General features: G+C 41.0%; 1 protein-coding gene across 12 annotated transcripts in view; it reads right to left on the reverse strand.

Annotated features, from left to right (window-relative positions):
- Nucleotides 1-15,737, reverse strand: part of rere (arginine-glutamic acid dipeptide repeats) — a 384,137-nt gene that overhangs the window by 129,310 nt on the left and 239,090 nt on the right. For all 12 annotated transcript variants that reach the window (XM_062965666.1, XM_062965664.1, XM_062965661.1 and 9 more), the window contains 3 exons: nucleotides 9,275-9,323; nucleotides 5,050-5,174; nucleotides 3,222-3,321 (listed from right to left, as the gene is read on the reverse strand). In XM_062965666.1, coding sequence (XP_062821736.1) covers nucleotides 3,222-3,321; nucleotides 5,050-5,174; nucleotides 9,275-9,323 — 274 coding nt within the window. The remainder of the gene's footprint in view (nucleotides 1-3,221; nucleotides 3,322-5,049; nucleotides 5,175-9,274; nucleotides 9,324-15,737) is intronic.

Here is a 15,737-nt window from a genome sequence, read left to right on the forward strand (position 1 = left end):
TAAAACTGCTCACGAGGAAAAGAATGAGGAAGAACAGCCACCAATGGACGGTGAAGCAACAGCTCCCCCAGTGGCCGGAATCGTGAACCTGGAAAGATGTTAAAATGCCTCTGTGTCTGTCTAAAACTGAATGTTGTTTGTCTGCTGGCATTGAATGTTTGCCATATAAGTGTTCATTATAATCCGCCCTGAGTCCCCTTCGGGGTGAGAAGGGTGGAATATAAATACTGTAAATAAATAAATAAATAAACAAACAAACAAGATCAAAAGTAAAATAATAAATCTATTAATAATAAAAATAGAGTCAAATAAATGTAAAAGTAACAACAATAATAGAGTAAAATAATAAATGTAATAATAATAATAGAGTAATATATTATATGTAACAATACCAATAATAATAGAGAAAAAGAATAAATATACCATATATACTTGAGTATAAGCTGACCTGAATATAAGCCCACCAGGACCCTCACCCGAGTATAAGCCGAGGAGGTTTTTTTCAGTGCTAAAAAAGGGCTGAAAAACTAGGCTTATACTCGAGTATATACAGTAAGTAAATAAATAAATAGAGCTCAATGTCTGCCGTTCCAACAGCTTCAGTGACAAATTCTGCTTCATTGTGACATGTAAACACAATCCTATCCTTCCACTTTAATAGTCCCAAAGAACAGAGACCCTTCCTTGCTTGTTAAGAGTGTGTATTGGAGAGCGACAAAACTGAAAAGGAGGCCAAGCTGTATTTTCCCCAGGTGCTTTGACACAAGATTCCTGCACTGGCAACATCACACTGGGAGAGGGTTCGGGATGCAATTAAAAAACATGAGGAGGAGTCACAATATGCATGATTCCCGTCCCTCTGTTGCGCTTTAGATGAGGCGGAGGAGACAATTGGAACTCCCAAAGCTCTTTGGTGATTAGCAGCCTTCATGGAGACATCTGAGCCTCCAAGTGGGAAGTGGCAGAACGAGCACAAGAGCCACAAAAGCCCACCGAAGCAGATGGCAGTCCGTCCCAAGGGAGGAGTGGGGAAGACCAGGGGTAATTGCACAGAGACACTCAGGACGGGGACGGTATTGAAATAGAGACCCAAGGATGCAGCAGTGCAGCTGGCTCACTCCTCACAAGTCCCTACCACTTGTAAGCCTTGCATGAAATTGTATTTTTTATTATTATTATTATTATTATTATTATTATTATTATTATTATTATTATTATTATTATTTTATTATGACACAGCAAACAAGATAGATATGCTGGATTTCATATCACAAAATCACAAGTCAAACACTTCCCAAGTGTCTAGGACTGTGTGATGTATTATTATTATTATTATTATTATTATTATTATTATTATTATTATTACACAGCAAACAAGATAGATATGCTGGATTTCATATCACAAAATCACAAGTCGAACACTTCCCAAGTGTCTAGGACTGTGTGATGTATTTTCAGATGATGCGTGCAGATCCCAGCAGGGTGGCCTTTTGCAGTTGGCAGATTGTAATTTTGTCAATGTCTATTGTTTCCAAATGCCGGCTGAGATCTTTCGGTGTGCCCATCACCACCGGGACCACCTGCACTGGTTTTTGCCAGAGTCTTTGCAGTTCAATCTTGAGGTCCTGATAGCGGCTGAGTTTTTCCTGCTGTTTTTCATCAATGCGACTGTCACCTGGGATGGCGACATCAATGATCCAAACCTTTTTCTTTTCCACAACTGTGATGTCTGGTATGTTGTGTTCCAGAACTTTGTCAGTCTGGATTCGGAAGTCCCACAGTATCTTTGCATGCTCATTTTCCAAGACTTTTGCAGGTTTGTGATCCCACCAGTTCTTTTGGGCCACATAGTTGTGCCTCTGTTTGTAGTCTGTCTGTGCAATTTTCTTACAGCAGCTGAGGATATGATTTTTCGATCTTGGCCTGAATTGCCTTTGCCCTGATGGCTTGCTACTGGGCTGCAAGGATCAGGCCTTCTGTCTCCTTCTTCAGGGTCCCATTCGTGAGCCATAGTCAGGTCTTCTTCTTATCAGCTTTTCCTTCAATTTTGTCAAGGAACTTTCCATGCAATGTTTTGTTGTGCCAGCTGTCAGCTCTAGTTTGTAGTGCGGTTTTCTTGTACTGGTTTTTTGTCTGCTGTGCTTTGAAGAGTTTCTGATTTTTGACTTCAATCAAAGCAGGTTCTTCACTTTGCTTGACATATTCTGCCAGGGCATGTTCTTCTTCTTTGACTGCTTGTTTTACTTGTAAGAGTCCTCTGCCACCAGATCTTCTAGGCAGATATAGCCGGTCAAGATCACTGCGAGGGTACAGTGAATGATGAATGGTCATGAGTTTTCTTGTTTTTCTGTCCAAATTGTCCAGTTCCATCTGTGTCCAGTTTATGGACACAGATTATTACTATTATTTTTATTTATTTATTTATTTATTATTATTATTAGAAACACAACAAGATCAGTCCACAGTAAACATTCTGCTGGCTGCGGTATTAGATCACACGTCAGACACTTCCCAAGTGTCTAGGACTGTGTGATGTATCGGCAAATTATTATTATTATTATTATTATTATTATTATTATTATTTATTGTATGACACAGCAAACAAGATAGATATGCTGGATTTCGTTTCACAAAATCACAAGTCGAACACTTCTTAAGTGTCTAGGACTGTGAGATGTATTTTCGGATGATGTGCGCAGATCCCAGTGGGGTGGCCTTTTGCAGCTATTATTATTATTATTATTATTATTATTATTATTATTATTATTATTATTATATTGCATGACACAGCAAACAAGATAGATATGCTGGATTTCGTATCACAAAATCAGAAGTCGAACACTTCCCAAGTGTCTAGGACTGTGTGATGTATTTTCGGATGATGCGCGCAGATCCCAGTGGGGTGGCCTTTTGCCGTTGGCAGATCCAAATTTTGTCAATGCCTATTGTTTCCAAATGCTGGCTGAGATCTTTTGGCACAGCACCCAGATCGTGATTTTGTCAATGTGTGTTGTTGTTGGTATTATTATTATTAATATTATTATTTCTCTTAGCCTGACAAGATGCTGTCTTGATGCATGCAGTGCCTGACTCCCTTATAAGACTGGTTAAGGTATTCAAAGCCATGAATGGAAACTGGCAATTCCTGTTTTTTGGGGAATTCAGAGAGCCAGAGTCCTGTCAAGGTAACTCAATTTGTGGCTGCAATAGCCAGGACTTACTGTGTTGAGTGCATTGAGAGTAGTGTCATCCCGGGAGGCCGCCACGCACCCGTCTTCCGTGGATCCGCCATCACACATCCCTGCAAAGGCTGCCATGCTCCTTTGAAAGGTTGGAAGAGAAAAACGCACATTAGAATTTGTAAACAGTTTGAAGAGGCAAAGCTACAAGATGTAGTTGACTTGTAAACATGTCAATGGGAACATTTAATATGGACTTTGGAGGTGAAATCTCTCTATGGGAGCTGCTGCAGCAACTCCACACTATTAAATATATTATACTTATATTATGCTATACTAATTATATAATATATTGTATATACATATAATACTGATTTATTTTTATTTATTTATTTCCATCATTTCTATCCCACCCTTCTCACCCGAAGGGACTCAGGGCGACTTACAATCTGGCAGAATTCGATACGAATACACAACAATACAAAAGAATAAAAACATAAGCAATTAAATACAGATTTTAAACGATACAAAATACTTGATAATGTATATATATAAAAGGGTAATGAAATTTCGGCCTAGGACAAAACAACAAAACTACACATCCCAGAAACACTAAACTTGGCAGCACAACCCCTCATCCATGCCTCTGCGTTCATACAACAAAAAGAAATGAAAAATAAAGTCCTAATTAGAGGGAGAGGAATAATTGTTTTTATCCAATTGCTGCCAGTTAAAAGGCTAAGCTCCGCCCACTTGGTCTCCTAGCAACCCACTCAGCCCAGGGCACAGGCAGAGTTAGGCCTCACTTAGGCCTCTTCCACACTGCCTATAAAATACAAATTATCAGATTTTAACTGGATTATATGGCAGCGCAGACTCAAGGCCCTTCCACACAGCTATATAACTCATTTATAATCTTATATTATCTGCTTTGAACTGGATTATCTTGAGTCCACACTGCCATATAATCCACTTCAGTGTGCACTTTATACAGCTGTGTAGAAGGGGCCTCATATAATCCAGTTCTAAGCAGATAATATAAGATGCTTTATTTCCCATACCACCATACTTCGCCACAGCAACACATGGCCGGGCACAGCTAGTATTATAATGTAACTAGCTGTGCCCGGCCACGCGTTGCTGTGGCAAAGTGGTGGTGGTATCGGTTAAAACTTGTTGTGGAATTTTTATTTGACGTTATTTGTATTTTTAAAATTAATTTTATTGTAACTTATCTTTTTTATTATATTTTATTATTTTGTTGTATTATTTTTAGTTATTTTGTTATAGTATTTTATTGTATTAATTATTTTAGTGTTTTTTATAATTTTTTATTGTATTATTTGTATTTATTTTTTATCATTATTTTATTAACACTGGGCTGAGTGGGTTGCTAGGAGACCAAGTGGGTGGAGCTTAGCCTTGTAACTGGCAGCAATTGGATAAAAACTATTATTCCTCTCCCTCTAATTAGGAATTTATTCTTCTTTTCTTTTTGTTGTATCAACCTAGAGGCATGGATGAGGGGTTGTGATGTCAATTTTCGAGGTTGTGGGGTGTTTACTTTTGTTGTTTTGTCCGCTGCCCTGATGCCATCACTCTTTTATATATATAGATACATTATAGTAGAGTAGAGCAATAGGTACTGCTCCGGCGGGAAGGTAACGGCGCTCCATGCAGTCATGCCTATAGTCATATGGCCTTGGAGGTGTCTGTGGATAATGCCGGCTCTTCGGCTTAGAAATGAAGATGAGTGCCAAATGTGAGTATAAGCCAACCCGACTATAAGCCGGAGAGAAAGGCGAGATATAAATGTTGCTAATAAATAAAATCAGGGAAACAAGTGGGAAATGGATGAGTTTCACATTACCGGGCTGCCCTCAAGTACATGAGCAGGTCGCAGTCGTTGACGCCGGGCATCCATACCAGCTCCTCGTGCTGCGTCACGGTGTCTCCGTCTCCGGAAGGGAATGGCTGCAGCTCTGGAAGCTTGGCCTGGAAAACCATGCAAAAGGCAGAGGCAAGAGTAGCCCTGTTAACCCTGATGCAGAGACTCTCCTTTGGCTTGCACCCCTCTCTACAAACCAGATCCCCAGCAGCTGCTACCTTCAAATGCCACAATAAATAAACCACAAGGCAAAGGAGCATTGTTTGCATAGCTGCTCGCACTGAAGGCTGTGACTGTGTGCATTGGAATACTACTGCTGGTTGACAAAGTCAGGGTTCGTTGTATTGTTTGGATGCTTATGTGTTGTTATTTTATGTGTCGCACACTGGAGTGGTTTCATGAGTCACCCCAAGTTCCTCCAGGGAGATGGTGGTGGGGAATAAATTTTATATATATATATATATACAGTAGAGTCTCACTTATCCAACATAAATGGGCCGGCAGAACGTTGGATAAGTGAATATGTCAGATAATAAGGAGAGATTAAGGAGAAGCCTATTAAACATCAAATTAGATTATGATTTTACAAATTAAGCACCAAAACATCATGTTAGACAACAAATTTGACAGAAAAAGTAGTTCAATACGCAGTAATGCTATGTAGTAATTACTGTATTTGAGAATTTAGCACCAAAATGTCACGATGTTTTGAAAACATTGACTACAAAAATGCGTTGGATAATCCAGAACGTTGGATAAGCGAGTGTTGGATAAGTGAGACTCTACTGTGTATCTCTCTCTCTCTCTCTCTCTCTCTATATATATATATACTAGCTGTGCCCGGCCACGCGTTGCTGTGGCGTTGTCTGGTGGTGTTGGTGAGAAATTGTTGAGGTAGTGGTGGTATTGAATGTCTGTTGTATTGTTGTCTTTATGTTTAGTATGCATTTGGTTGTTTGTGTACTGTGAAAGTGGTGAGGGTAGAGGGGGGGGGGGTCTATGTCCCTGTGTAGTATAGTATAGTATTTATACGTTGTCCATGTGTTGTGAATGCTTGGATTGTGTCCTCCTGCATAGTAGAAAGGGTTGGGCTGGATGGCCCTTAGGGGTCTCTCCAAACTCTTGTGCCGGTCCTCTGGGCTGAGTAGGTTGCTAGGAGACCAAGTGGGCGGAACTTAGCCTTGTAACTGGCAGCAATTGGATAAAAACAATTATTCCTCTCCCTCTAATTAGGACTTTATTTTTCTTTTCTTTTTGTTGTATCAACCTAGAGCCGTGGATGATGGGTTAAGTGATGGCTAAGTTCCGCCCACTGCGTATTGAACTACTTTTTGACAGAAAAAGTAGTTCAATACGCAGTAATGCTATGTAGTAATTACTGTATTTGAGAATTTAGCACCAAAATGTCACGATGTTTTGAAAACATTGACTACAAAAATGCGTTGGATAATCCAGAACATTGGATAAGCGAGTGTTGGATAAGTGAGACTCTACTGTGTATCTCTCTCTCTCTCTCTCTCTCTCTCTCTCTCTCTCTATATATATATATATATATATATACATATAATATTGATAATATTATAATGGAATACAATATTACACTACTAATAATACAATATAATAATATTAATTATATATTATTTATTACATGTAATATTACTAATAATATTACCACATAATGATATAGTACAAAATGTGGCGAAGTGCGTTAAAGCACTGAGCTGCTGAACTTGCAGACCGAAAGGTCCCAGGTTCAAATCCCGGGACCGGCATGAGCAACCGCTGTTAGCTCCAGCTCCTGCCAACTTAGCAGTTTGAAAACATGCAAATGTGAGTAGATCAATAGGTACTGCTCTGGTGGAAAGGTAGCAGCAGTCTCATGCTGGCCACATAAATTTGGAGGTGTCTATGGACAATGCCGGCTCTTTGGCTTAGAAATGGAGATGAGCACCAACCCCCAGAGAGTGAGTAGATCAATAGGTACTGCTCTGGCAGGAAGGAAACGGCACTCCATGTAGTCATGCCAGTGGCCACATGACCTTGTAGGTGTCTATGGACAATGCCGGCTCTTTGGCTTAGAAATGGAGATGAGCACCAACCCCCAGAGTGTGAGTAGAGCAATAGGTACTGCTCCGGTGGGAAGGTAACGGCGCTCCATGCAGTCATGCCTATAGTCATATGGCCTTGGAGGTGTCTGTGGATAATGCCGGCTCTTCGGCTTAGAAATGAAGATGAGTGCCAACCCTCAGAGTGTGAGTAGAGCAATAGGGACTGCTCCGGCGGGAAGGTAACGGCGCTCCATGCAGTCATGATCTTGGAGGTGTCTATGGACAATGCCGGCTCTGGCTTAGAAATGGAGATGAGCACCAACCCTCAAAGTGTGAGTAGAGCAATAGGTACCGCTCCGGCGGGAAGGTAACAGCGCTCCATGCAGTCATGACCTTGGAGGTGTCTATGGACAATGCCGGCTCTTTGGCTTAGAAATGGAGATGAGCACCAACCCCCAGAGTGTGAGTAGATCAATAGGTACCGCTCCGGCAGGATGGTAACGGCACTTCATGCAGTCATGACCTTGGAGGTGTCTGTAGACAATGCCAGCTTTTTGGCTTAAAAATGGAGATGAGCACCAACCCACAGAGTGTGAGTAGAGCAATAGGTACTGCTCCGGCGGGAAGGTAGCGGTACAAAATACACTGAAATGGTTTTGTCATCCTCAGTTAACAGCCATTTGAACAGGCAAGACTCCACTCCGGGAGAAGCCACACAATACAAGGGGGAATACAGAGTAAAAAAAATATCCTTGATCTATATCCTCAAGTCCCCAAGGTTCCAGAAAAACGTCTTTGCATTTTGTGAAATATGCAAAAATAACAAGGAATTAAATCATCTAAGGCTTAATTCATCAAGTAAGCTTCCCGTGATACCAGGCTCCAGGGAGTTCGTCCCAAGCAGGCTCTTAAATGCAACACAAGAAGCAACTTAAGCCTTGTCAACTTAAGTAGACGCTCCTTCCATGGAAGCTTTTAAACAGAGGCTGGATGACCATCTGTCAGGGGTGCTTTGATTGTGCTTTTCCTGCATGGCATTGAGTTATTGTTCTACGATTCTAAAGCAGGATTTTATTGCTATGCATGATTTTAATATGTTTTAATCTTATGTCTTTCAATATGTGTTTTAACCGGTTTATGTTTTCATCTATGTTTTTTAACTAGGTTGATCCTGCCGAGATGTGAGAAGAGGCGGGTAATTAATAATAATAATAATAATAATAATAATAATAATAATATGTAATCCAGCACATCTATCTTGTTTGCTGTGTCATACTATGTTGTTGTGTCAATAATAATAATAATAATAATAAAATGAAATCCAGCATATCTATCTTGTTTGCTGTGTCATACTATGTTGTTGAGTCAATAATAATAATAATAATAAGAAGAAGAAATCCAGCATATCTATCTTGTTTGTTGTATCATACTATGTTGTTGTCAATAATAATAATAATAATATGAAATCCAGCATGTCTATCTTGTTTGCTGTGTCATACTATGTTGTTGTCAATAATAATAATAATAATAATAATAATAATAATAATATGAAATCCAGCATATCTATCTTGTTTGCACTGTCATACTATGTTGTTGTGTCAATAATAATAATAATAATAATAATAATAATAATATGAAATCCAGCGTATCTATCTTGTTTGCTGTGTCATACTATGTTGCTGTGTCAATAATAATAATAATATGAAATCCAGAATATCTATCTTGTTTGCTGTGTCATACTATGTTGTTGTGTCAATAATAATAATAATAATATGAAATCCAGCATATCTTGTTTGCTGTGTTGTACTATGTTGTTGTGTCAATAATAATAATAATAATAATAATAATAATTTGAAATCCACATATCTATCTTGTTTGCTGTGTCATACTATGTTGTTGTGTCAATAATAATAATAATAATAATAATAACGTTGCTGTTGTTGTTAGAGATGCATTTGAGCATCTTGTAAGAATGTTTGATTGTTATTATTATTGGATATACATATGGGTTTCTTGTGGGAAATTATGTTATCTTGCCTATTATTGAACCATAGGATCTGGAACAACTTTTTACAAGTGATAGATTTAGATGTGTCTTGTAATCTTTCACCAAAAACAGATAATCAATGCTTGATGGTTAATATCTATGGAAATCTTACCTGATGGCTAGGGCCAACCCGGATTTCTCCTTGTGTGCTGTTCAACCTCCTATAACAGAAAAATAAAGAAAATAAAATCAATAGCCTCCTCACATTGTTATCATCTGGTAAAGTGTGAACATGGACAAATATCATAGTTGCACATCATGAGTGTTGAACCTGACTCAGCATATGGTTTTGAAAGACAGCAGATTACATAGAAATATCAGCTGCATATCATACTGTAAAACTTTTGTCTCCTCCAGAGAAAAATGAATAATATCACAAAGGATTAACACCTCATCCACATCATAGGAAATCTGCTACAAAACAGGAGCTTTTTTGTTGAGTTCCAGAGCCAGAGAAGCAGATGGCGAAGACAGAAGAATGGCCTCCCTCAGGGGAGCGTGCTTGCTTCATCCATGTTTAACATTTACACAGATGATCAGCCACTGCCAGAAGGGATTATGAGTTTCATCTATGTTGACGATCGTGCAATCACCGCTCAAGCAGAGAGCTTTGAAATGGTTGAAGAGAAGCTCTCTGAAGCTTTAGGTGCTTTTACTGCCTATGACAGGAAAGGTTAGGTTTTACAATGTATGGGCTTCTATTGGGAATGCTGATTGATTGTATATGGGGAATCATTTGGGGAATGTGTTTGGGCCTACTCCAGGTGATTGTCAATGGTGCAATCCTGAGTTTGGGTTGGGTCAATTAGTTGGTAACCAATCATGGATTACTAGGTGTAAATGTATTGTATATAAGGAACCATGTTCAGTGTATTTTCCCTCTCCCTTTTCTTTTGATGTTGTGAAGTCTATATGCAATTAAACCTGTCTACTAGGACAAGATACTGCGAACTGTGGTGAGTCTGTAATATCATCTAGACTGGGGGAAAGACAGGAGTAAAAACTGACAATGGCCGGGCATGTGCTCAAGTGTCTACTGTGGAAACAAACTGGAAGACTGAAAGTACTGAGCAGGTGTAAGCTAATGGAAGGCACTGAGACTGTGCAAGTATAAAGTTAAATCTTAACAGACCAGCTGATTCCTAAACCATCTAAAATGCAGACCAGCCACTGCCAGAAGGGACAGAGTTTCATCCATGCTGACGATCGTGCCATCACCGCTCAAGAAGAGAGCTTGGAAATGGTTGAATAGAAGCTCTCTGAAGCTTTAGGTGATCTTACTGCCTATTACAGGGAAACAAGCTGATTCCTAATCCATCCAAAACAAAGACACAGAGTTTCATCTATGCTGACGATCATGCCATCACTGCTCAAGTAGGAAGCTTTGAAATGGTTGAACAGAAGCTCTCTGAAGCTTTAGGTGATCTTACTGCCTATTACAGGGAAAACCAGCTCATTCCTAATCCATCCAAAACAAAGACACAGAGTTTCATCTATGCTGACGATCATGCCATCACCGCTCAAATAGGAAGCTTTGAAATGGTTGAACATAAACTCTCCAAAGCTTTAGGTGCTCTTACTGCCTATTACAGGGAAAACCAACTAATTCCTAATCCATCTAAAATGCAAACCAGCTACTGCAAGAAGGGATAGAGAGTTTAATCTATGTTGATGATAGTGCCATCACCGCTCAAGCAGGAAGCTTTGAAATGGTTGAACAGAAGCTCTCTGAAGCTTTAGGTGCTCTTGCTGCCTATTACAGGGAAAACTAGCTGATTCCCAATCCATCTAAAACACAGACCAGCCACTGCCAGAAGGGACAGAGATTTTCATCTATGCTGACGATCATGCCATCACCGCTCAAGAAGAGAGCTTTGAAATGGTTGAACAGAACTCTCTGAAGCTTTAGGTGCTCTTACTGCCTATTACAGGGAAAACCAGCTGATCTCTAATCCATCTAAAATGCAGGCATGTGCTTTTCAACTTAAGAACAGACAAGCATCTCGAGCTCTGAGGATCAACTAGGAAGGAATCCCACTGGAGCATTTCAGCACACCAAAACACCTGGGAGTTACTCTGGACCGTGCTCTGACTTACAAGCAAAAAGTAAGTACTAGAAATAATATCATGGGAAAGCTAACTGCCACAACCTGGGGATCACAACCAGACATAGTGAAGACATCTGCTCTTGTGCTGATACATGATAACTATATCCTCGATTCACTTCCGAAATGATAAATAAATATAATACAGATTCAAGTGAAGATCGAACCTCAGTTTAAGGAGCAATATGCTAGCCTTGCGACTAGATAAAGAGAAGGTAAACAAAGGCTAGAGAAGTAGGAAGACCCAAGAAGACCCCACTAGTCAGCATGAAACATCAACAGTAGTAGGCAATATTCTTGGTCACTTTAATTCTCTGTTTTTCCAGATCGATCCTGGTGAAGAAAATGAGTCAAAAATAAGCTGTAGCTCTGTAACAGTAACCAAACTACAGCTGTAGCCAGCTCGAGTCTTTATTTGTCCTTTATATGTCATCAGCGAACAAAATGAATCCAGATTACGTAACGTCTTTGTTTACATAACATACAACGCTAAGCTTGTTAAACTTTTTCAAGAAAAAGGAACATTTGTTGCAAAGTTGTATAACTGTTCTCTTGCAATATAATAATAATAATAATAGTCCCACAGTCCAACCCAATAAGGTAAATTCGGAGTAACTCTAGTTACATGCAGATAGAAGGATAAGGCTAAGAATCTTCATCCTTGCATAAGACGAGAGTATCTACCCTTTTGCTCTTTCTCTCTCTTCATACCTATCTCCTATCATTTTTTCCCTTCCTTCCCTCCTTTTTCTTTCTCCCCATTCTTCTTTCCTTTCTTTCCCTTCTTTTTCTCTTTCTTTCTTTCCTTCCTTTCTCTTCCTTGTCTCCCTTTTCTATCTCTAATGTCTCCATGGTAATATGGCTTTCTTTGTGGCTCCTTCCCCTCTCATCTTTCTTTCCCAGTGACATCGCAGAGGGCCACTTCACCTAGTAACAGCCATTGCTTCGCCTAGCAACAGCCAATCCATTGACATCACAGAGGGCCACTTCACCTAGTAACAGTCATTGCTTCTCCTAGCAACAGCCAATCTAGTGGCATCACAGAGGGGCACTTCACCTAGCAACAGTCAATGCATTGCCTAGCAACTGCCAATGCTTCACCTAGCAACAGCCAATCTAGTGGCATCACAGAGGGGCACTTCACCTAGCAACAGCCAATGCTTCACCTAACAACAGCCAATCCAGTGACATCACAGAGGGCCACTACACCTAGAAACAGCCAATGCTTCACTTAGCAACAGCCAATCCAGTGGCATCACAGAGGACCACTTCACCTAGCAACAGCCAATGCTTCACCTAGCAACTGCAATGCTTCACCTAGCAACAGCCAATCCAGTGACATCACAGACGGCCACTACACCTAGAAACAGCCAATGCTTCACTTAGCAACAGCCAATGCACTGACATCACAGAGGGCCACTACACCTAGAAACAGCCAATGCTTCACTTAACAACAGCCAATCCAGTGACATCACAGAGGGCCACTACACCTAGAAACAGCCAATGCTTCACTTAGCAACAGCCAATGCACTGACATCACAGAGGGCCACTACACCTAGAAACAGCCAATGCTTCACTTAACAACAGCCAATCCAGTGACATCACAGAGGGCCACTACACCTAGAAACAGCCAATGCTTCACTTAGCAACAGCCAATGCACTGACATCACAGAGGGCCACTACACCTAGAAACAGCCAATGCTTCACTTAACAACAGCCAATCCAGTGACATCACAGAGGGCCACTACACCTAGAAACAGCCAATGCTTCACTTAGCAACAGCCAATGCACTGACATCACAGAGGGCCACTACACCTAGAAACAGCCAATGCTTCACTTAGCAACAGCCAATCCAGTGACATTGCAGAGGGCCACTTCACCTGGCAACAGCCAATGCTTCGCCTAGCAACAACCAATCCAGTGACATCGCAGAGGGCCACTTCACCTAGCAATGGCCTTCATGGTATAAACAGGCAGACATACTTTGAATTTTATAGAGAGAGGTGTTTGTTGAATGGGAAAATGCATATTATTATTATTATTATTATTATTATTATTATTATTATTATTACGAGGAACACAACAAGACGAGTCCACAGCAGACACTCTGCTGGCTGTTGCATTATCATCATCATCATCATCATCATCATCATCATCATCATCATCATCATCATCATTATTAGAAACACAACAAGATGAGTCCACAGCAGACACTCTGCTGGCTGTTGTTTTGGATCATCATCATCATCACCACCATTATCATCATCATTACTATTATTATTCTAATTCTACTGTACCCATTTTCTGACCCTAGTAAATTTGAAGGGGAAGGAAAAGGCTTAGGAAATCTTATGGAACATTGCAAGGAATTCAAGACATCCCCACGCCAGGAAGCTATAGTAGCAAGAGCTCATCTAAAGATGTGCTATTGACTTATTCATGTTAAGAAGAAAAAAAAAATAATTTACTGGAGAAAGAAGAGGGGCTGGGAAGCAAGGACGGAGGCGAGAAGCCAGCCCCCGTTTTATGAAATCTGACACCAAAGGAAAGCGATGCAACAAAGTGGTCTCCATGGCAACAACAACTTAATATTTCAGTCCCTCTTCAGCCGCAGCGGATTAAATATAATGACAAGATGTTCCTCCTTTGAAAAGTAACCTGTTGCCATGGAAACCTTGTAGTCTGTCGAATAAACAGCGAGTGGACAGAAAGGAACGGGAAGCCTGCGAGTGAATATCAAAAAGGAAGGGAGAGGGGACGGACCTTCCTCGCCTTGAGGTCCGTCACCACGTTGAGGTCCTGCCCAAATGGTCACCACCGCTGGGAAGCGGATAAAGGTGACCGCGAAGGGGTCAGATACAAAAGCATCACTAGGACAAGTCAACCCAAAGCATTACTGACATTAATAGGCCACTCACTTGGAGGGGAAAGGACACTATGCGAAGTAGGTAGAACTTACTTAGAAATCCTGAGATATTCTCTGCCCCAGTGCTAAGCTACTATTTTTTAGAAAGAGCAGGTCTTTCCCTTTCTCTGCTCAACACTGGTTTTAAAGGCAGGTCAGTACTTACGATGGCTTTGTCAGAGTTGGCCTGGCTTGGCCACACAAGCACATCTGAGTTTCTTTTTCATCACTCTAGAAGGCAAGAGGCTTCTCAAAATGGAGCCTTGCAAGCTGCAAGCAGCAAAGACTTTGCTGAGCTGGCTACAAACTCTACTAATGCCTAACTATCAGAGTGCTGCAGAATCTGCAGCAACCCTGGAACAAATGCAAACAGGTGCTATTTCTACAACTATGGGCAGCTTGTAAAATCAAACCCCTCAGAGACAGAACAGACACCACCTCACACATTTCGAACCTGAGTGCCTTCAAGTCCTTTCCCATTCATGGCGGACGTATACGGGTCTTACTATTGGCCCATGCTTTCTTCTGAGGCTGAGAGAGTGGGTTGCCATTGCACTCTTACAACACCATCCCTGTCCAAAGTACGAGGGTGGAATGAAAAGTATTATTGCTTTGCTTGGCTATCGGAAAAGTCATGCCTCCACCTTCGTTACTTGGCTTTGGATGGGGATATTTTTATAAAATAATCCCTAGAATGTGCTCTTTAAATACCGCTATTCACTTTCCACATCATCACCAGACCATTGGATACATTTCTGCCAAGTTTTCTGAAGCCGTCACAGAAAAAGTCGACACTCGCAAGACCCGTCATGCACAGATCTTCCGATAGCCAAGCAAAGCAATAATGTGACCCACACGTTCTTGTGAAATGCTGATTGTGCTTGAAATTTCTCTCTGAGTGATACGACAATCGTCCTGAATCAATCTGTCAACCTTTTGCTTGTGAAACTCGGTGGTTGCTGTCCCAGGACATCCAACTCTTCAGATGTTCCCACCTCAACATCTTTAAACTTACTCACCCAACAACACACAGACTCACATCAACACAATCACCATAAACAGCTTGCATTCTCTGAGGAATCTCCTTTGGGAATCTCCAATGAATCTCCAATGACTGCACATTGCTTAAGTCGCATTGACCAACCATCTGCGCAGGGTTCCATACTTGGCACTTTCACAACACAACCATTCAATGCTAAGGCTTCCCCATCTGCGCAGGGTTCCATACTTGGCACTTTAACAACACAACCGTTCAATGCTAAGGCTTCCCCGTCTGTGCAGGGTTCCATACTTTGCGCTTTAACAACACAACCGTTCAATGTTCAGGCTTCCCCATCTGCGCAGGGTTCCATACTTCGCACTTTCACAACACAACCGTTCAATGCTAAGGCTTCTCCGTCTGCGCAGGGTTCCGTACTTCGCACTTTAACAACACGACAGTTCAATGCTAAGGCTTCCCCATCTGCGCAGGGTTCCGAACTTCGCACTTTAACAACACGACCGTTCAATGCTAAGGCTTCCCCGTCTGCGCAGGGTTCCGTACTTCGCACTTTAACAACACAACC

This window comes from Anolis carolinensis, unplaced genomic scaffold (assembly GCF_035594765.1).
Source record: "Anolis carolinensis isolate JA03-04 unplaced genomic scaffold, rAnoCar3.1.pri scaffold_15, whole genome shotgun sequence".
Lineage (NCBI taxonomy): Eukaryota > Metazoa > Chordata > Lepidosauria > Squamata > Dactyloidae > Anolis > Anolis carolinensis.